This window comes from Amblyomma americanum, chromosome 8, assembly GCF_052857255.1.
Source record: "Amblyomma americanum isolate KBUSLIRL-KWMA chromosome 8, ASM5285725v1, whole genome shotgun sequence".
Lineage (NCBI taxonomy): Eukaryota > Metazoa > Arthropoda > Arachnida > Ixodida > Ixodidae > Amblyomma > Amblyomma americanum.
In genome coordinates, this window is record NC_135504.1 from 54,937,946 (window position 1) to 54,960,206 (window position 22,261).

At 49.0% G+C, this 22,261-nt stretch overlaps 1 protein-coding gene across 1 annotated transcript; it reads right to left on the bottom strand.

The window, feature by feature from the left end:
• Positions 1–7,506: 7,506 nt before the first annotated feature.
• Positions 7,507–9,300, bottom strand: LOC144102394 (uncharacterized). Its single transcript, XM_077635676.1, has 2 exons — positions 9,029–9,300; positions 7,507–7,761 (listed from the first exon to the last, which is right to left on the bottom strand). The coding sequence occupies exons 1-2, from the start codon at positions 9,131–9,133 to the stop codon at positions 7,507–7,509; spliced, it is 360 nt and encodes a 119-aa protein (XP_077491802.1). The 5' UTR covers positions 9,134–9,300.
• Between the last annotated feature and the right edge of the window lie 12,961 nt (positions 9,301–22,261).

A 22,261-nucleotide genomic window follows, 5' to 3' on the forward strand; every position in this document is an offset into this window, starting at 1 on the left:
CACAACCAATCAATGAAAAGAGAACAACAGAAAGAAGGCAAGCAGTACTAAACACTGCTACCTCTGCAAATTGAGAGCAGTGAAATGTGCAACTCCTAAAAAATTAGTTTCAAGGACTATAAACACCTAATTTTGGTCACATATCTTTTTTAACGCTGCATTGGACAAGTATATTCACTGACCTTGCACAGTGTCAACACCAGGCGAGTGAATTGGCAAAAAAAACCATCAAAACTCACCATGATAATAACTGAGGTAATGTTTTATGCTGAAGATTCACCTTTTTTTCATTTAGCACTTTCAGCTTTTTTGTGCACAGGCTATAATATAACAGATCCTGAAGTAGTTTGCAGTAGACGGTGCTTATTTTGTACTCAAATCTAGAGGCAGTAAAAATATTGCAACTACAGTGAGAGGCCGCAGAAAAAAAGCTTACAAGGGAAGCTGTAAAGTGCCATTCATGTTTCATCTTTGAGGCGCATTCACAGCTGCACTATATAACACTGTTGATATTCTTTTGGCCAAGTGAAATAAGATGCCTTTGCTGGAGCAGCCTCGGAAGAGTGCCATGTGACACCGGTATTATTGCAGAAGAATGACATGGTTATCCTTATGCTATAATGGTCTATGAGGAGTGCCATGTGACCTGGGTACTAGACAACAAAGGATAAAAGCATTGTCCTCAGCTGTAATACCACCTCAAAATGCTGCCCTGTAGCCCATTACTTCATATTGGTGTTTTTTAAAGCCTGGCTGCATTGAAGGGGGCCTCTAGTGGCTCGAGAACTGGTGGGGAGGGAACAGGAGCGGGAGAGCGAGAAAGTGGCCGAGCTGAGGCTATGCCAGTGTGCTCGTTGCTGCGTAGCCTCGGAGCTGAGCGGCCAGCTCTGGACTCACTCGTGGTATGAGGGTGCGGGTTTCCCTTTTTTTACCACCCTTTGTGTTGTGCTGTCAACTTTGCATTTTTTCCCATCTTGGCTTTAATAAGACGTGTTAATGATTCTTGTAAAAATCACCACGAAATTTTAGAAATGACAGAAGAAATGTTCTAACAACCATTAACAAAAAAAGAAAATCGGTTGCTTGCTTCGGATTCATACACTCCCTACATTCTAGTACGGGGAGTCTCAAATTATTCGTTAGTCTTGGTAGGGGTTCTGAGGCTTGCCGAGGACCCCCTGAATTTAAGCACTGCATCATACTTAGCATGAAAGTGGCACTATCTGATGGTGACCTATTGAGAAGAGACACATATCTTATTTTGAATAGGGGAACGCCAATACGTGCCGTTAACGTTCTGGTCCAAAGTAGACATTGCAACACACTGATCTCAACACAGAGGTGAAAAAACAGATCTTACAAAACTCAATACATACTTGTGCTCTGCAATGTACGCTGAAAGGGGCACAGACGAGAGCTGCCCCAAATCTGGACAGTCGAGACATCTTCTCTGATGAAGCTCTTTTCAGATTTCTTCACTACTGAACACCAGGCACTTCACCTGCATAACAATTTCCCGCTGTGTATTTTTGCACCCACAATGCCTGTCACTTCCTAGTAATTATTTGTATGGCTGGCATTTCACACAACCACAAGAAACTGTTTAAACAGCCAAACTTTAAATACATAACGCCACTTGCTCACACTAGTTTATCATGATGAGCTCTGTACTACACAGGTTATTCAAAAACACTTATTTTGAAACGGCTACGCGGCGCCCTTTTTCTAGGACTACTTCTTCGTCAAAATCTAGCTATGATTTTTATTCACGACCGCCTGCAACTAAAAGAACTTTACAGCTGCAGGCAACGTTACCAATGTTACACTGGTGATCGAGCAGCCAGCTTCCTTTTGGGGTATCGCTGCGACGCGTCGCTCAGTTCCCTCAGTCGCTTGCATGCCTTGACGCGTCACCCCCCTCGCACCCTGAGCTTGACAGCTGGTGTAATCGGCTCGTAGAGGTGTGTTCTAATCTTAAGACGCCACATCATAAAGACGCACATACGCGTAGCGAATTACACAACGCGAAACAGACCGAGCGGCGTACGCTATCGGCAGTCCGCAACGGGCCGATAGTGGTCAAAAAACGCGTGCAGGCAGCGCACGATCACGTCGCACGTCGAATAATAAACAGGAAGTCGGGCAACCACATTAACGAAATCCCGAAACACAGTCACACAGTTCGCTGCGACAGCGCCTTGCTGCGCGGTATCCAATTCGCACATTTACATTTAGGACTCTACGCGTGGCTGGCATTTAGCAAACGCATCTATGACAGACCTCGGCGCTCGCGTAGCAACGCATACACTGTGAACACTGACAGACCAGCATGTTGATGATTCGATGTGGAATGCACTTAGCTGCCGCGGAAACAACCAGCGAAACACGCGCAATGCCGAAGAGAAACGAACAGGACAGAACTGACAGAGCCTCGTCCCTTCCGTTTCTTCTCGCCTTTGTGCTCGCTCGTTTATTTCTGCGGTCGCAAATTGCGCGCATTCCTGCGCTACACATGGGTCTCACCTGGAAACGAACACTCGACGCCTTGCAGTAACCCCTTTCTTTTCTTGTTTTTCGGCTGCCACGGTTGAAGTCGAACGTGTTGTCAAGATGAAACGGCTCCATGCTTCTCGGCGTGGTCACTTATTCACAAAGTACGCGAACGGCTGCATTGCTGACACGCGGTGCAAGCTACGATAAGCAGGAGACCCAAACGCAAGTTTGAAGCAACGATTTTGAACTCAAACACAAACAGCACACGAGCAGCAGCACGGGCCCCGCCGCGGTGGCTCAGTGGTTAGGGCGCTCGACTACTGATCCGGAGTTCCCGGGTTCGAACCCGACCGCGGCGGCTGCGTTCTTACGGAGGAAGAACGCTAAGGAACCCGTGTGCTGTGCGATGTCAGTGCACATTAAAGATACCCAGGTGGTCGAAATTATTCCGGAGCCCTCCACTACGGCACCTCTCTCTTCCTTTCTTCTTTCACCCCCTCCTTTATCCCTTCCCTTACGGCGCGGTTCAGGTGTCCAACGATATATGAGACAGATACTGCGCCATTTCCTTTCCCCCAAAACCAATTATAATTATTATCAGCAGCACGGACCATGGCACTGCTCGGCGTAAGGCCTAACCGGATATAGCACTGGAATGCAGAGAGAGAGGATAAAGAGGAGGGTTTGTTGTTTCCTGCCACGTGACCTAGCAGCATAATAATAATTGGTTTTTTGGGGGAAAGGAAATGGCGCAGTATCTGTCTCATATATCGTTGGACACCTGAACCGCGCCGTAAGGGAAGGGATAAAGGAGGGAGTGAAAGAAGAAAGGAAGACCAGGTGCCGTAGCGGAGGGCTCCGGAATAATTTCGACCACCTGGGGATCTTTAACGTGCACTGACATCGCACAGCACACGGGCGCCTTAGCGTTTTTCCTCCATAAAAACGCAGCCGCCGCGGTCGGGTTCGAAAGACCTAGCAGCAGCGCGCTGGATTTGAACGGCGTTGGGAAGCACGCTAGGCGCTGGCGCGGGGCTATTAGCGCTGCGCGTGTCATGCAAATAATTACTGCGAACTGCTACAAAATTGCAGTTAGACTAAGACGCTTCGCGCCTCCGTGTTTTAGAATGACCATAATCAGCCCCTCAAAGGCACTCGATGTTGCATTGGAGCGTCATATTCAACCTTCAGATATTTCCTGACGCCGTGTAATTCACCGTGATATTCGACATACAATTATTTCTATATAATTAAATTATTATTCATTGGTGTGATGTAATGGCTTACATATCTATTGTACAATTATGCTGAGCTGCTCATGATCCAAACAGCGAATAATTTCGCTTCTGTGGGCAGTGTTACAAACTCAAGAAACTCCATCTCTCTGATGTGCACGCTACCAACACCAACGCTATGATGTGCACACCAACCTACCCTGGTGTGCAAATCACAACACACTAACACACTAGGATGTGTGCACCAGCACACACCAAACCAGTCTGGTGTGCACATCAAAACACATTAACACACTAGGATGTGCACACCAGCACACACCAAACCAGTCTGGTGTAAACAGTAGAACACACTAAAACTGTCTCGTGTTCACACCAGAAAACATCAGACCACACCAATACATCCTGGTGTATTTTTGAACTGGGCTTGGACGCTGCTCAAGCACAGAGCAAGGCCGTCGGCCAAGACGCTCTGTTCAGAAGGCGCGTTCGCTCATGTCCTACCACTCCATTTAAGTGATATATGCAAGCCGCTTCGGCGTGTGGCTTCGCATCCTTGGTCAGACTGCGATAACGGCTAACGGAAAGGTTCCCCTAACAGAGCATCTTGAACAGCTTAGGCTGTGAGCTGGGCCTGCGCACTCATCGTGGTTGTTCTATAACATTCTTATAAAAATAGCTTTCGTCTTCCACTTCGGTTCGTCTCTTGAACAATAATGATACGCTTAATAGGCCGAGCATACATACTAACGGAAAGCGGGCGTTAATGCATCTGCCCTTTGTTCAGCTACTCTTTCTGAAAAATGACAGCTGCCGGCTTCATTCAGACTACTGGCACCTGTGCTTAGTGCGGAAGGATTGTCATTATCGGTGCCCCCGATAGAAATTGCACGACTACATTCAAACATATCCTGAAGCTAGTACATGCCGGACGACCAGCAGGCACCTTCGCGTCCTGAACTGCCTGCAGTTGTCGGAAGAGAGTCAGGGCTTACCTCCACAGAGTCGAAACTGTCAGCAGCCTGCTTGTGCATCGCTTCAGTCTCCGCTATGGAAGGACGCCAGGTGGAAACGAGGCAGGGGGTGAGCGGCGTGTTCATGTCACCGGTCTTCTTGGAACAGCTGGTACCCACCACTGCTGCGTCGGCGATGAAGGTAGAACGACCTACGTGGCAGCGGTGAGCGAGAGCTACTAGCAGCGACGAATGCTGCATCGAGGCACGCTACGAATGGAGGCACGAGCACGACACGAGCGGACGGCGGCGATGGTGATGAACATGTGAACGATATGACGTAATTCGCTAGAGATATAAAGGGAGAAGAAATGTCACGTAAGCGAAGAGGAGACGGAGCTTAAAAAGAAAATATTCATGAAATGCCCACAATAATCTCGGTTGTTATTAAAAAAATAATATTTAAATTGGTTTTTTGAGGAAAGGAAATGGCGCAGTAATTGTCTCACATTTCTTTTGACACCCGAACGACGCTGTAAGAGTAGGGATGGAGGTGGGACTGAAAGAAGAGAGAATGAGGAACCGTAGCGGACGGTGAAAAAAAATAGCTGCGGTTTTACTACTGCTTAATCTGGTTATAGAGCGAAATTTGATGCATCGGGTAAGTAGGCAATTTTTCGTGTCTGTAACGTTGAGAGCGTTCCCCGCCCTTACTGAAAGCGAATATTGGTTTTTGGGAAAGGAAATGGCGCAGTATCTGTGTCACAAATCGGCTGACCCCTGAACCGCACCGTAAGGAAAGGGATAAAGGAGGGACTGAAAGAAGAAGGAAGAAAGGAGTGCCGTAGTGGAGGGCTCCGAGATAAGTTAGACCACCTGGGGTTCTTTAACGCGCACTGACATCTCACAGCACACGGCCGCCCTTTGCGTATCGCCTCCATCGAAACGCTGCCGCCGTGGTCGGGTACGAACCCGGGTAGTCCGGATCAGTAAGCCAGGGTAAGCGAAGATATATTTTTTTGGCGGTTCAATGAAATGGCGCAGTATTTGTCTCTCATCTCGGCGGACACCCGAACTGCGCCGTAAGGGAGGGGATAAAGGGGGAAGTCAAAGCAGACAGGAAGAAGGAGGCGCTGTAGTGGAGGGTTCAAGAATAATTTCGACCACCTGGGGATCTTTAACGTACCCGCCGCGGTGGCTCAGTGGTTAGTGCACTCGGTTACTGATGCGGAGTTCCTGGATTCCAACCCGACCGCGGCGGCAGCGTTTCGATGAAGGAGAAACGCTAAGGTGCTGTGCGATGTGGTGGTGGTAGTGGCTTTTCTTTATTAAAATAATAGTAAAAAGGAAGGAAAAGATTTTTGCTAGCCCCGGCATCTGCCATCGATACTGAAGCACCTGAGCTTTGGCAGCGGAAATAAAGGATAGCAGGCAGAATGGAGTTCCCGGGTTTGAATCCGACCGCGGCTGCTGCGTTTTTATGGAGGGAAAACGCTAAGGCGCCCGCGTGCTGTGCGATGTCAGTGCACGTTAAAGATCCCCAGGTGGTCGAAATTATTCCGGAGCCCTCCACTACGGCACCTATTCTTCCTTTCCTCTTTCACTCCCTCCTTTATCCCTTCCCTTACGGCGCGGTTCAGGTGCCCAAAGATATATCAGACAGATACAGCGGCATTTCCTTTCCCCCAAAAAACCAATTATTATTATTCATGAGTATTCAAAAGAGAGAGGCACTCAAGGAAGGAAGGAAGGAAGAAAGGAAGAAAGAAAGAAAGAAAGAAAGAAAGGAAGAAAGAAAGAGGTGGCGCAGGGGAGGGCTCCGGAATAATTTCGACCACCTGGGAATCTTTAACGTGCACTGCCATCGCACAGCACGTGGGCGCCTTAGCGTTTCGCCGCCATCGAAACGGGGCCGCCGCGGTCGGGTTCGAACCCGGGTACTCCGGATCTGTAGCCGAGCGCCCTAACCACTGAGCCACCGCGGCGGGTCTTAGCATCCGGAGGTCGCCTGGACTGGGCTTCCTCTCTTTTTCATTTATGTTCTTGTATTTTTTTTCTGCGGGGACCAATAAAAAGGTAAAGGGCGTAAACTCTCATTTCAGGAAATTAAATTCGCATTCTTGGCTCACATTTTAGATGGACACTCGAATCCCTCACTGAGAAAAATGAAGCAGCCGCGTAACATTATGCGCAATTGCTACTGTTGAAGCTCCTAAATGGCTTATTACAAAGCTATAAGAGCTTTCGCTGTAAGAATTAAAAGTTGAAGAAATTGAAAGAATTTTTTCCGTGCCTGCAGTGTGATATGCACAGAGAATCCCAGGCCGCTAAAGGGACTGACTAGCGGTAACACGCCACACCGTTAAGTCGGAGCTTAACTTCACTCCGCATTTTTTCACGTACCTGGTTGGTCGCAACACACAAGCTGTCGTTTCATCCATGCAAATCTTAAAGCGTTGGGTTCCGAAGGTGCCAATCGGGACTCCGTGTTTCGCCGATGAGTCGCAAGCAACCGCTCTAAAAGATGCTCTGAACATACACAGATGTGAATATTTTTATTCCAACCACGCCTGTCACTCCAATTACTACTGTAAAAAGCGAACTCTGGCGTGGTATCGAATCAGTATACTCTGGAGCGCTGGGATATTCTCCAGTGGGATAGCAGGCATATTTAAATCGACGCCGACGGGCGTGCTCAAGGCGGAGGTGCTCGTCCCGGTCACTCTTCTGCGCGAAGAGCTTCTTGCAGAAGCCGCGCAAGAAGTCTCCTTAGGTCCTGCAGAAACTCCCTTGAGCAGCGGCTGCGCCGGCGGATTCATCGCCGCACTTCAGAGCCGCTCCCCGATGTGGGTTCCCACGTGCAGGGCCATTGTTGTTCTGCTGTTGCACGGTTGCTGGCCCATGCGGCATAGCGGGGTAAAGAAGAGAGAGGCGTCGTAGCGATCATTCTCGTATCCTTCGTGGGTTACGGGCCTGGTCGGAAGTTGGACGTCGACTCGGCAATCCCAGCATTCGTGGATGGTCTGCTCCCCAGGCGGCAGGACTGACTGGAGCCGCCTTCTGCCCTGGGACATGTGGAGCTGCTGCATGGACAAGGAAGGAGAGTTCATCGGTATGTAAGTCATAGGTTCGCGTTCACTCGTAGCTACTGTTCCCTTCTCCGATGTGCGATAATCAAATGCTGGGTGTTCCGAGAGTGCACATTGTTATAGAGATTTCGTCCTTCATTATGAGGCAATGCTCTCGCTCACTGTAAATATTCTTTGAAAAAAATCTGGGCTTAACGTGGCTTGAACCTAGTTATTCGAGTGAAAGCTCTGTTAAGCCTGGTCTCCACTGTCTCAAATCAAATTTCAGAGCCAAATTTCCAGGTTAGGTACTGAATGCTGTCATATGATAACGTGGTCATGCTACCATAGTTTGGGCCATAGCACCTCGCAGTTAAGTTCGGTTTGGCCTCTTGAGGCACTGAATGTCATTGTAGAGGAGTTGAGCTTTCGCTCTTAAAGTACTAACGCCATTATTAGAGCGAGTCTGCTACAGGAATGCTGGGCCAGAATTATGCATGGAAAACTCGCCTAAAAATGTGAACAAGTGTTTTAGCATCGAACACTCAGTGCGCAGTGAATTACGTTGATTAGTCACTGATTACATCAGAATAAGTTGCTAAAAGCCAAGGAATGGCGTAGAAAAATTGAGAAATGAATCGGTCGGACATATAGCAAGAACGCCTGTACTACAATCGGAAGCGGGGGAATGACACCGATTAGGCGCCGCCCTCGGACGCTGCTCAAGCACAGAGCAAGGCCGTCGGCCAAGACGCTCTGTTCAGAAGGCGCGTTCGCTCATGTCCTACCACTCCATTTCAGTGTTATCTGTGCAAGCCGCTTCGGCGTGTGGCTTCGCATCTTTGGTCAGACTGCGATAACGGCTAGCGGAAAGGTTCCCTTAACAGAGCGTCTTGAACAGCTTAGGCTGCGAGCTGGGCCTGCGCACTCATCGTGGTTGTTCTATAACATTCTTATAAAAATAGCATTCGTCTTCCACTTCGGTTCGTCTCTTGAACAATAATGATATGCTTAATTGGCCGAGCATACATACAAACGGAAAGCGGACGTTAATGCATCTACCCTTTGTTCAGCTACTCTTTCTGAAAAATGACGGCTGCCGTCGTGATTCAGACTACTGGCACCTGTGCTTAGTGCGGAAGGACTGTACATTATCGGTGCCCCCGATAGAAATGGCACGACTACATTCAAACATATTCTGAAGCTAGTACATGCCGAACGACCAGCAGGCACCTTCGCGTCCTGAACTGCCTGTAATTGTCGGAAGAGAGTCAGGGCTTACCTCCACAGAGTCGAAACTGCCAGCAGCCTGCGTGTGCCTCGCTTCAGTCTCCGCTATGGAAGGACGCCAGGCGGAAACGAGGCAGGGGGTGAGCGGCGTGTCCATGTCACCGGTCTTCTTGGAACAGCTGGTACCCACCACTGCTGCGTCGGCGATGAAGGTAGAACGACCTACGTGGCAGCGGTGAGCGAGAGCGGACTAGCAGCGACGAATGCTGCATCGAGGCACGCTACGAATGGAGGCACGAGCACGACACGAGCGGACGGCGGCGATGGTGATGAGCACGTGAACGGTATGACGTAATTCGCGAGAGATACAAAGGGAGAAGAAATGCCACGTAGGCGAAGAGGAGACAGAGCTAAAAAAAAGAAAACATTCGTAAAGTGCCCATAATAAATCGCCTTTGCTATTAAGAAAAATAACATTAAAATTGGTTTTTGATGAAAGGAAATAGCAGTAGTAGCAGCAGTAAGTGATTTTTATTAAAATAATAATAAAAAGGAAGGAAAAGATTTTTTGCTAGCCCCGACATCTGCCATGGATACTGAAGCATCTGAGCTGGGGCAGCGGAAATAAAGGATAGCAGACGGAATGGAGAAATTAAATGAAAGAGGTGAGGGCACAGGAAGAGAGGATAGGGGGAGAAGTAATATGTACAAACTATTTACACGATAAGAAATGTGTCCAGGTTGTGCGCGTGATTACTTCATTTTAGAGGAATTAAATCATACACGCTCACAGCACTGTGTTGGTTACAACTGGAGTGGGGCGTCCAGTTATTAATCGTTCAAGGTAGAACTCGCGGAGCGTTCGGTCACTGCGTGTAACTACCTGACGGAGAACAGACGGGACGTCAAGCCCGTGTGTTCGAGGAATGCACAGAGGCTCACCAAAGTTCGCTCAAGAGTGCGCGCACTGCCCTGCGGCCACAATAGCGTCATGAAGGAGTCTGGTAGTATGCCCTGCGCCCTATATGCCGCCGAGCATCGGCGAACGCGGCACAACGAAGGAGCAGGTGTTCTAGTCTTTCCACTGCACCGCACCCATCACACACATCACTCGTCGCGATTCCGTGACGCACCCGTTGTTCCCCAGGCCACACGTAGCCAATGCTTTGCCCAGATGCGATGTCGTATATACCAGTGAAGTGCATTATTGCTAGTTCAAAACTGCTCACCCCTCGAATCCGTTCTTGCGTGTCGTGCTCGAGCCGCCATTGGTTGGTTATTTCGATGCAGCGTTCCTAGGCGTTCGTCCACCCCACCAGTCCCGCCACTCGCTGCCACGTTGGCGTTTGCACCTTCACTGGCCCCGCAGTTGAGCCACGTCCCTGGTGCTGCAAGAAGACCGGTGGCATGGACCCGCAGGCCGCCGTCACGCTGCTGACTGCTAGGCGGCTTTTCCCTGCCGGAGACTGCAGCCAGGCACGGAGAGTAAAAATAATAATAATAATTAATAATAATTGGTTTTTTGGGGGAAAGGAAATGGCGCAGTATCTGTCTCATATATCGTTGGACACCTGAACCGCGCCGTATGGGAAGGGATAAGGATAATTAGTTTTTGGGGAAAAGAAATGGCGCAGTATCTAGGAGAGGCCGCTGTCAGTTTCGACTCTGACTTGTCCCCTGTGCAGGTAAGGCACTGCTTTCTCCCGCCAACCTTCGGAAATCCTAGCGGACGCGATGGTACCTGGTGGTCGCCTAGGGCGTGTTTAGCTTCGGGTGGCGAAGATCGAGAGCATCCACACCAGTTCTTTTTGGGTGCGGACTATGTGCGGTCACTGCTCAAGATGCACGAAAAGAAAGATTTTTGAGGAACCGAAATGGCGCAGTAATTGTGTCACGTCTCGGTGGACAATCGAACCGCATCATATGGGGAGGTTGGTAGGGGTTTAACTTAGTAAAACCGAGCAGACGTTCGAAAACAGTTGGTGATTCTTCAGTTGCAGGAGGCAATGACACGATGATGTATTTTGTGGTTTAATGTCGATATATGCAGAATTGCTCATTCTCTACTTAACATTCATAAATGGCAGCGAGTCCTCATACCACTACCAGCGCAGTGGGGCCTCGGTTAAGTGATGCGCCACTGCACTGGCAGGTGGCTGCTTCTATCACTGCCACCCGTAGGGATTGTGCGACCCAAGTTGTTTAGGGTTGCGCTGACGGTACCCTCATGAAAAACTGGCGTAGTGAAACTTTCGCTTCAAAAAGTAAGAAAGTTATGTCGTAGTGGAGGGCTTCGGAATAGCTTGTACCACCAGGGAATCCTTAACGTCCACTGGCATCGCACACCACACGGCTGCGTTTGCGTTTCGGCTCCATCGAAATGTGGCCGCCGCGGCCGGGTTCGAACGCCGGAACGAGCGCTGTAGCTACTGAACTACCGCGGCAGGTGATGCAAAGGTGGCACTTGTCTACACAGCGGCACGCTGAGCTTTCATTTTACCGAAACTGCAGCTGAACGCAGTGTTCAATGCACTGATGTGCACGCTGCTTTTCCGCGTAAGTTCGGCCCAGTTAGGGGAACTTATCTCTTTATAACATGTACAGAAAGGGAATAAGAAACAAGGAAATAAATCCTGCAGCACTACAGGCTTAATAATAATAATAATAATATTAATAATAATAATAATAATAATAATAATAATAATAATAATAATAATAATAATAATAATAATAATAATAATAATAGTAGTAATAATAATAATAATAATAATTGGTTTTTGGGGAAAGGAAAGGCTTAATAATAATAATAATAATAATAATAATAATAATAATAATAATAATAATAATAATAATAATAATAATAATAATAATATTAATAATAATAATAATTGGTTTTGAGGGAAAGGAAATGGCGCAGTATCTGTCTCATATATCGTTGGACACCTGAACCGCACCGTAAGGGAAGGGATAAAGGAGGGACTTAATTAAAGAGAAAGGAAGGAAGGGGTGCCGTAGTGGAGGGCTTCGGAATAATTTAGACCCCCTGGGGACCTTTAACATGCACTGACATCTCACAGCACACGGGCGCCTTTTGCGTATCGCCTCCATCGAAACGCTGCCGCCGCGGTCGAGATCGAAGGGAGCAGAAGACACTAGGCCCATTTCTTTAACCTACACTGGCTACACTAGAGTAGCCAGTGTAGCATGGTTTGATTTTTTTGTCAGTGTAGCAAAAGTGCAGCCCCCCCCCCCCCCCCCCCCCCCCCCCCAACCTACACGGACGCATTTCTTTTACGCGTAGTGTGGAACGAAAGCTACACTTTCTGCACCGCTTTCTTTGGAGGTGTAGGATAGCAGACGAAAAAAGGAGTGCGCTTCAAACGCACAACGCTATTTTGTGATGGTAAATGCCGCCAGCGGTTGCAGCGCAGCCTCGCAAGTCCGTGAAGTTCGGCCGCCAGGACGACGTTACCGTTGTGGCGGTGTACCCATCCCCCTAAGACAGTGGAAACCTTACCTTCTAAGAAGATAAAATCGCTTGCACGACTGAAAGTACATATTTTAGTCTGCTGAACGCTACTTCGCGTTTAGGTATACGCCGCGTTCATTCGGTTGGTATCAGCACTGGTCGACTCACGTGAAAAATATAAGTATATTTGCATACATGGTAATATACGAATCTATGTATCATAGTGCGAAGCTCCCTAAGCTTACAGTATCGTCTTTCACGTATGTGTATTAATACAGCGGTGTCTCAAAGCGGCCGGCCAGCCCCTTGACTGAGAGCCGAGAAACAGCCATCGAAAGTCGCACCCATATGCCGCGGAACGCCGGTTTCAATTTCAACGCGGCGCATAACGCTGTTCCCCTAGTCACGACAGATGAATGGATGCTTTGTATTTCGCACGAGGAACTCGTCATCGGCCCTTCATCCGACTTACTGTGCAAGAAATTTAGCGACAGCTGCGTGGTACGCTCCATGCATGGGCTGAGCAGACTAGTTTGTGTGTTGCGCTCCATTTGAGGGTAAACAAAAATGTCCTTTGCATTTCTCTACCCTCATAAACGCCGCGCAAAAAATTTTTGCAGTGTACGTTTCTCATTTGATCTTATAGTATATTAGGACAACCCCAACATTCAGACCTTGTCGTCTGCTCCCTAGGACGGCGACGATCGGTATCACGCTATTGGCCGACGCTAGTGCCGACGAGTGCAGCGCCTCACGTCACAGCTTTAGCCACGCCCTCCACTCGCCTACACCAGCTTGCACTGAGTGTAGGTTAGAAAAATAGCCCTACTAAAAGAAAGGAGAGAAAAGGAAGTCACGTGATCGCGCGGTGCTCCGCTGAAGTGGGCTTCCCACAGAGCAGCCATCCGTCTAACCAGTCGCCCCTTCAACGTGTGACTAGGAGGATGGAAGCCAGTGCCCACTCTCCACGGCCCGAAATTGGACTTATCGGATACACTCTGGAGGACACCTGCAGCTGTACTTACATGCCACCGGCAGCAGCTTTCCACAGCGGCAGTCACTGCGGCGGATCGACACGTCACCGCACAAGGTGAGTACTGCAGGGTCCACAATTAATGCGAAACAATTCCATTCATACCAGGGTTGCGATGGTAGGCAGGGGGGTTCACAGCAAGACAGAGGTATTGCAGTGCAATGTGGTTTGAGCGTCTGGGCATCATTAAGCCAACTACATTTTCATTTGTCCGGCGATCGAAGTGTTCTCTGTTCTGCACACGCAGCTGCATGCGTTGCAGAGTTCGACGCATTTCTCTGCTAGTTTAGCCGATGCACTCTCTGCGTCTGTCTTTCAGTCTACGGCCGGTAACTTGATGTAGCCAGCATTTGAGTTTGCGATCTGATTCTCGACAGCTTGCTTCGCCTGCGAAGCATTTTACTGGGTAGGGAGATTCTACGTGTTCGCTAAGCCTATAATGGCTTAAAGCGGTGCAAGATGGCGGCGATTCACCCTCACGGCGCCCTGTCGGTCTGGGAGGCTATGGTGGCCATGAGTCTCTGCGACTATCCCTAGCGTCGGGAATTGCCACGTTCTACTGAAACTTCAAGAATTCTGTCCAGTGGTGTGCATCGATGAAAATGTATGGAATAAAATAATGACGCGTTTCATTATAGCAACGGGATGTTGAATGCTTTTTTCGGAATCTGGCCGCCGCCCAGGCCTTTTTAGGGGCCGGGCGACCGTGGCGTAGGCCTAGTGGTTCCGATTGTTCTTAATTTTTGCCAGTGCATCCGGCGCCTCCGAGAAGTTCGTACGGGAGCTTACTGGTTCTGGACAGCTCCAACTTGTCATTCTCCTCCGACATCCCCATTGCACTGCCACACGGACAGACGGCGCAGTTCGCGGGCGTCTCAGTACTACGCCGAGTACAAATCTGTTCTCAGCAATGGTTGTCGCCCGTCGCTGCAGGTGAGGGGACGATGTACCGATTATGGCACGGTTAGTTTTGACTGAGGCTGCACTGCAGGGCTTATGCGCATCCGACTGAGGTTGAGAACGAAACGGCATGGACTGAAAATGGAACTCGACCAGAGTGGAACGCTACATTCTCAAAACTGGCACTATTGACTTAATCTTAGAATGAGTTTAGTACGCTGCTGACTGTGATTGGGAATCAAACGCTACCAACCTGAAACAGAACGCTGCCGGCTGAGTGTAACGCGCCGCCGGTAATGGATACGTGGAGATCAGTTTACTTTTCCAAGCTGACTACTGTGCACTGTCAGGATTGTGAAAACATTGTATTTACATTTCCTCCCCTGCTTGAAAGAAAAAAATTGAAAATTGGTTTTTGGGGAAAGGAAATGGCGTAGTTTATGTCTGGCATATCGGTGGACAGCTGAACCGCGTCGTAAGGGAAGTTATAAGAGAGGGAGTGAAAGAAGAAAGGAAGAAAGGTGCCGTAGTAGAGGGTTCCGGAATAATTTCGACCACCTGGGGATATTTAACGCGCACTTACATCGCAAAGCACACCGGCGCCTTTGCGCTTTGCTTCCATCGGAAATGGCGGTTCAAAATCTGTTTTGAGGAAAGCGAAGGCGCAGTAACTGTCTCACTTCTCGGTGGACACTTCAGCCGCGCTGTGATGGAGGAGTGGAAGGCGGGAAAGAGAAGTGCAGTAGTAGAGGGCTGCAATGTAATTTCGATCAGCTGGGGATCTTTAACTGGTACCTCCTTTAGAAAATGCCTGCAGCGCCCTGCCCTTTTCCACAGCATTGCGATATTCCACCTGTTTTGTTGAAGGGCCGTGCAGTGACGCCAGCGTATCACCCAACTTTACTAGTTTTATTTTAGGATTATTAATATAGAAATTATGATTGCCATAACTTTAAACATTTTTGATTATACTTTATTCGATAGCAAATGCGCGAAATTCCACGAGACGTGTGCGTTAGAGGAAAGTTCGGCGTCGTGGGAGCTAAGCGGCGCTACGCTATTGCCCAATTTGGAGGAGAGAACAAGAGAGGGACAGGCGGCCATTATGACTACTCGCGATCCAAGCATTGTCTGAAGGAGATACTGCTGCGCTGACATCGCACAGTTAAAGGGTGCCTTCTTTGTTTCGCCTCCAGCGAAGCGCTGCCGCCGCGGCCGAGTTCGAACCCGGGTACTACGGCTCTAAAGCGGAGCAGCTCCTTATACTTGTATCGGCCGTTCGGAGGAGCCGGGGGAGGAGAACGCATGGTGATCTTTTTTTTTTACAGATAGTTAGAAAGGTGATTGTTGTGTTTATGTGTGCGATGTCGGACTCACTGTTACTTCCATGTTCTGTGTGGCGCGTTCTCTATTTTTGCGAATCCGTATACAGCCCGTTCTGTCGAAAAGCCGTCGGCGTCGTATAGTAGGAGTTGTCGGCACCGCGCTTCGAAAACATTCCTTCGCTTACGGCGTGGTTCGGGTGTCCGCCGAGATTTGTGAGACAGGTGTCATTTCCTTTCCCTTAAAACCAATTTTCATTTCATTTTCCTTCCCTTACGGCGCGATTCTGGCGTCCACCGAGATATGTGAGACAGACCTCATTTCCTTAAATTGTCCAACGGGCAAGGCGTCGCGTCGAACGACTCCTATAACGCTGCAAAACGCTGTCGCGTCCACTCTTAAAAACGAATCTTAAGCGTCATCCAATTTTTTGCCTGACGTATACAAGGTGTTTCATCTCCGGCTAACAATTTTTTAAAACAGGCTTGTTGGTTGAGAGCGCTCTGTGCGGAACTGAATTGTCAGTGGTGGTGTGCATGAAAATGCAGCTAACACGTGTTAATTGAATAGTTAACTTCTACTGCATGACACCTCATTTATTGAAAGGTTTGTAGCACAGCGTAAGGTAGCATCCATATCTGTTTCAACTTTTCGAAAACTGTATTCTCGTCGCCGCTGCGGCGCAAGGAACTTCGGGCTGAATACAGGCGAAGGCGAAACCGCGCGGCCACAGAGCGCTAGACACGACTACGAGCACGCGTCACACTGCTGTCACGTGCTCTTTTCGCAGTGTCAGGATGGGAGCGACGATCGGGCAATGGCTGCATATAGCTGGTATTTTCTGGGTTGTCTGATTTTACTGAAGGTGTTTGACATTTGCTAATCTGTATGCCAGTAGTGTGTGCAAGTATTTTGTTATTTGTTCATATTATATGCGCGTCCATTGTAGTTATCCGTGTAGAATATTCATGTATACGTGTATATTCCTTTTTTGTGTCATTAATCAAGCGGTGAAGCTTCATCGTAATCATTATGACACAGGAAAAAAAGAATAGGTGGCCAAATGCGCCAAGCTAGCTGCTTGGAGATGTACGGCTAGTGAGTCCGACCCTCGCACCTTTTGACGCTTAAACACTTGCACTTGTCTTCCATCACCGTCAGGTTTAAGTGTAAGGAACTTTGAACGAAGGATGTCACCGCAGATCGTGTTTGGTGATAAGAACTAGCGAATAAGCCGGACTACCAATTTGCGGTCAATGTTCCACATGACAGTGTCCGACAAAAATTACTCATGCGACTTCGCTATGTGGTGACGTCATTATTTCATGCAAACGACTGCCAGGGCCCAGGAGATCTCTTGGCACGGAGGATTTATGATTCTATATTTTTTATGGCTCAAGAGAATCTATGGACAAAGAGCGACAATGACACAAGGTATTTTCAATTTCTCAAGGTGGGGTCAAAGACCCATTTTCCAAGCATGTCACCCTATATAAGCCAAGCACCAGACCAGGGTAAAGCTTGTAACCATTGTATCACGTGGTACCCGGCGGCACTGGGGATCTAACCCCGCACATCCCGCATGCAAGGCGGATGTCAACCACTTGGCCACCGCTGCGGTATATGGCATGGAGGGAGGAGGATTCATAGCTAACGCTCTAAAGTAAAATTAAGTAGTCGAAACTTTGCCGAATTTGCGTACGGAAAACATGCTCCGGTACATGCGCGCTCTGCTTGCGCTCTCAACGAATAAACAACGGAAACGCGATTTAGTTTCCAGTTGACGATATAGTTGCCTTTGTCATGATCATCGCTGATCGCCATTTCGTGTCAAACTGCAGGGCGGGTGCCTGTTCCTGTCTGCCGTCAGGCTCACGCATCCCTCGCCGCATAAGGCAGCGGCTGGGCGGTTGCAGGGTGAGGAATCGCAGACACTCTGTGCAGTGCTTTCGTCGCGTGGGTGCTGATGGTACTCCGACGCACGTCCCACCTGCCACATGCTGTCAGCTGGGGACGGGTAGCTCTCACAGGTGAGGTTGTGGAGGACCGTCGCCAGAATTGAGCACATTAAAAGCATCTGCGCGTCGATATGCCGTTTTTGTTGTAGAGCGCGTTAAAAATTGGAGGGGCACTCGTGGAACGCCGGGTCTAAGTGCTTGCCGACGCACAGTCTCCTATATCTTCTGCACTTGCCCCTCTGGCGCGGGTGAGCAACTGTCGGTGACGTTGACGGAAGTCATGGTGACGAGTGCACACGTTTCCTTGACGTACCCGAAAAAAAAGAAAGATTGCGCAAACAGGAAGGAGTGGGTTCTTTTGCTTTTCTCCTTGCTACTGCACTGCCTGACGAATCTTTTAAATGGGCCCTGTTCAGGTGTCAACCCTGGAGAAATGAAACTGCAGTGCTTCACTCTAATAAGGAAGAATAAGGGAACGTCGGTTAAGAAAATGGTGTATAGGCAGCTTATAGACAGCCTATAGATAGACTTCTTATAGACTATTGTCTTGCTATAGATATTTATTTTTGTCTATTTATACTCTGTAGACTGTCTACAGAAAAAGTCTACTGTCTATATGATATGTGTTGCCTATAGGCTGTTCTGTAGTGTTTGTCTATAGAGAGTCTAAAGATTTTATTGACCGAAGTCAATGGACAGTCTATAGACTGCCTGAAAAAGTTTTGCAAGGGGTATCTATCGGCCTGCATATCGAATCGTAAATGAGAGTGTGCGGCCCTTGTAATGTTTCAGATTGATATCTCCCAGTGCTCTTACGCAACGGAACCTCTACCAGCTTGAACATGACACCAGGCAACCCATAGCTGTGCTATGCGCGTAGCATGCATCGTGCAGTGGTCCGAGCTATAGTGGCCAATAGCGAATTAGACGAACGTGCGCCCTTTCACGATGCCCCCGGCTTCCAGCATCGCTGCTATGCCTTTCAAGATATTTTCCAGCATCACTCGCTCCGGACAGAATTGATAGCGGCTGTTTTGTGTAGAACACCACTCACTGATGTAGTATACACCACACAGGAGGTTTATAATTTCGGCTCCATCGATGCTCGTGGGATCAGCAGCCGATTGCCAAAGCCACCTAATCAGCTACGTTAAAGTATCCCAGGTGCTCTTATTTTCAGAAACCTTCACTACGGTGTCCCTGGTAGCCTGAGTCGCTTTGGGACGTTGAACCCTATAAACTAATACACCCTCCACCCGCGACCCTTTCCATCGCAAAGTAACCGCCATTGCTGCTTCAGTGTGCGCTACCGGCTGGCAATTCCGGGGAGCACATTCAGAGTGTGAGCGCAGTGTTCTGACTCAATGCTGGGCATTGTTCTTAAGTTCGCAGCGAAAGCGAAAAGTGGTTGACCATCACGTCCTTCGTGACATCAACCAAAACCAGCTTTGTTGCCTCGTGGGGTACTGCACGCGATGGGTTCGATATGTTCCATATGTTACCAGTCAGTGCAACGTAGCTGCACTTTCGGAGTCTCTGGTATGATGTAGCTGTTTTATTTAAAGCACGTATGTCCTTCATGTCTGTGCTTTCCTTTTGTTACAAGTGATACGAATTACACCGCTAGCCACAGAGGAATAGACGTTGGTGAAACTATATAGGTCATTTGAATCAAACCGTGGAGATTTATCACTAACAGAATGCATGCACTTGTGTACGGTGCAGAAAAACGAAAAGTTATTTTGGTGCCCTTTTCCAGAGCTGGTGCTTTTCCTTAGATGTGGTACCTCGCCGCCTTCTGCCTTGCGGTACGGCGGAGCCTTCTGCTGCAGCGCACGGGTGAGTTCAGCGGAGTACGCGATCAAAAGATAAGGTCACTGGAAGTGACCGCATATCTATAGCTGCAAGGCCTACGTACGCGTGCGTATAGAATATTTGCTTGCTTTTCGTGCATTCTCACGAAACTATGATGCATGGTCTGGACACTAAGATTTTCAAGTAGAGGTATACCACTGCTAAGGGGGAAAAACTACGTGTTTCCAGCTCATTTCGCCAATTCTTGATTAGCGGCGAACGTGCATCAAGCACAAAGCAGACAACGTAGCAGATCGTAAAGGCGCTATAGAAAAACAAATCTATACGTTAAAACGTTATGTACGATACTACAAAACTAAGGTTAAGTGAAACTTAAGGCGCACTATGAAGTAGTGTATTCTCGTGATATTCTAGTAACCGTGGCGCCTTTTAAAAATCCCTCCACCTCAACCGCTGGCTCATTTGCAGTAAAATCGCATGCTGAGATTTTTGTTGTGAAAGCAGCACTACGCCAGCCAGCGAGCCATTTCGGCTCGTCGCGCACTTCAGCCGTATGCCGCATGCCGTGGCCGACAAACGACCGTGAGCCGCCGTTGCCTAGCAACACCGCCGCTGCGCTCCAACAGATGGCGCAGAGGGAGAGGAAGTGTCGCCTCGCGGGGGTTAAATATATATGCGCTTCGCCTGAGTGGATTCTAGTCGCTATGGAGAGCTCGAAAAAGGTGCAACAATGACTGAACGAAGCGAGGAAGAGACAACGCGCTCGAGAGACGCCAGAAGAACACGCCGCACGACTCGGGAAGCGTCATAACGAAGATGCTGCTAGAAGAATTCGTGCCAAGTCCTGCAGTGACTCTGCAACTACGGAGAGAGAGAGAGAGAAACTTTATTTGGGTGCTTTTAAGGGCTTGACGTCTCGAGGCCCCCGTCGTCTTCACTGCGCTGGCGACTTGAGGCCTCTTCTTAAGCAAGGTTGGGCCCCTATTCCAGGGCTGCACTGAGCCTAGCTACCTCACTTGCGTGCTGCACTAAACCCCTTTGGGCCGTGAGCTCGCAGCTGGTGAGCCGACTCTCCCATTGCTCCGCACTCAGGTTATTGTGTTGGTGGAATGTTTGGTTGCGTTTACATTCCCATGTGATATGGTAGAGTCTGGGTGTGGCCCCGCACCAGGGGCAGGTATCTCTGTACTGTGTCGGGTACATTTTGTTTAGGATGTAGAAATTTGGGAAGGAAGATACCGCTTTGAGTTCTCGAGAGCATCGGAATTAGACGCCGCGTAGACGGCGTGCCGAGGAAACGAAGCTTTAGAAATTCAACAAGGGTTAACCAGAGCTAAACCACAGCCAATTTTAACGCGACAGCGTTAAGGAGCTCGTGTCGCAGAAAAGCCGGTGTCGTCGGAGTCTTTGGCCGTGAGCGAAAAATGCCGCATCCCGGTGGATACCTATACCGCGCCGTAAGGGAAGGGATTTTCCTCCCCTGTACGGGTGTCCAGCGAGAATTGAGACAGGCGTCATTTCCTTCACTTTAAATCAATTTTCATGTCAATTTCCTTCCCTTACGGCCTGGTTCGGGTGTCCATCGAGATACGTGAGGCAGGCGTCCTTAACTTAATTTTTACAAGGGGCCACGCGTCGCGCCGAACGGGCGTTGGCGTTCCATGGACTACTTGGCAGCGTTGCAACACGAACACACGGTCACGTCTCACTCTTAGAGACGAAGCTTAAGCGTCCTCCCATTCTTTTTTCGTCTCACGGAAATTTTGCAACGGCGCATATAAAGTACGCGCACCGTATGATGCATTCCCACAATCCTCTGAGCCGAGATCGTGGGGCCGAAAGCCGACAGCGCAGGTTTCCGCCCAACGGGAGGTGGTGGAACCTGGTGGCGCCATCTGTCGCCCATAGTGTGCTTTGATGCCCTCCACCACTTGCCCTAATAGTGTCGTCTGCAGCGTCCCAGATGAACGGATGGAAGAAATCTTTATTTGGGGCAAATTTAAAGTGCACTGGACCTTTTCGGGTCACTGGGCGCCGTGGTCGATCCTTGGTCCAGGATGCCGCACTTGACAGCTACCATCGTGGCTCGGCGTACAAGAAATCGCTGCGCTGCCTCGTCCTGGCTGGCCAGCAAGTGCTCCCACTGCGTCACACTCGGGTGGTCTATTCGAGGCTCTATGTCTGCCTCAGGGCAGGTCCATGTGACATGCTCTAGTGTAGGTTTACCCTGGTACCACGGACATTCGTCTACATATTGTGTAGGGAGAGTCTTGTGTAGTTTGTGCAGGTGCGGGTAGGTACCGGTTTGTAGTCTGCGCCAGTCTACCGCCTCCTCTTTGGATAGCCTTTTGTTTGGGGCTGGATAGCGTTTCTGCCTGCCCCTGTAATGATCGAGCATGTCTGAGCATGTGGGGGTAACAGGGTCAGAGGTGCCCGTGGTGCAAAGTGTTGAGTCTGCTCGGTTGACGTACCCTCGAGCTAACTCGTCTGCGGCCACGTTGCCTCTCATCCCCGCATCTCTCGAAACCCATACTATATTATGTTTAGTGTTTACGTCCCTTCTCGTCTCTTGTAGAATATGGTTGGCGATGCTGTCGATCCTGCCATTTGTGTAGTTTCTGCGTGCTTGTTTAGAGTCCGTCACTATAGTGAGGTTTTGTCCTGTTGCGTTGCCATGCGATATTTCCAGAGCAATGGCCTCTTCAGCTGCATCTGTGCTTGGGTTGTTTATCGTTGCGCTAGTTATTTCTTTCCCTCCTTCGCCTGTTACAACGGAGAAGTTTGCGT

Excerpts from the sequence above, each read along its gene's own strand:
- LOC144102394 (XM_077635676.1), bottom strand. The coding sequence starts at position 9,133 with ATGGACACGCCGCTCACCCCCTGCCTCGTTTCCGCCTGGCGTCCTTCC. Across the intron at positions 7,762-9,028 it reads GCAGTTTCGACTCTGTGGAG|CAGCTCCACATGTCCCAGGG; the intron begins GTAAGCCCTGAC and ends TTGTCCATGCAG.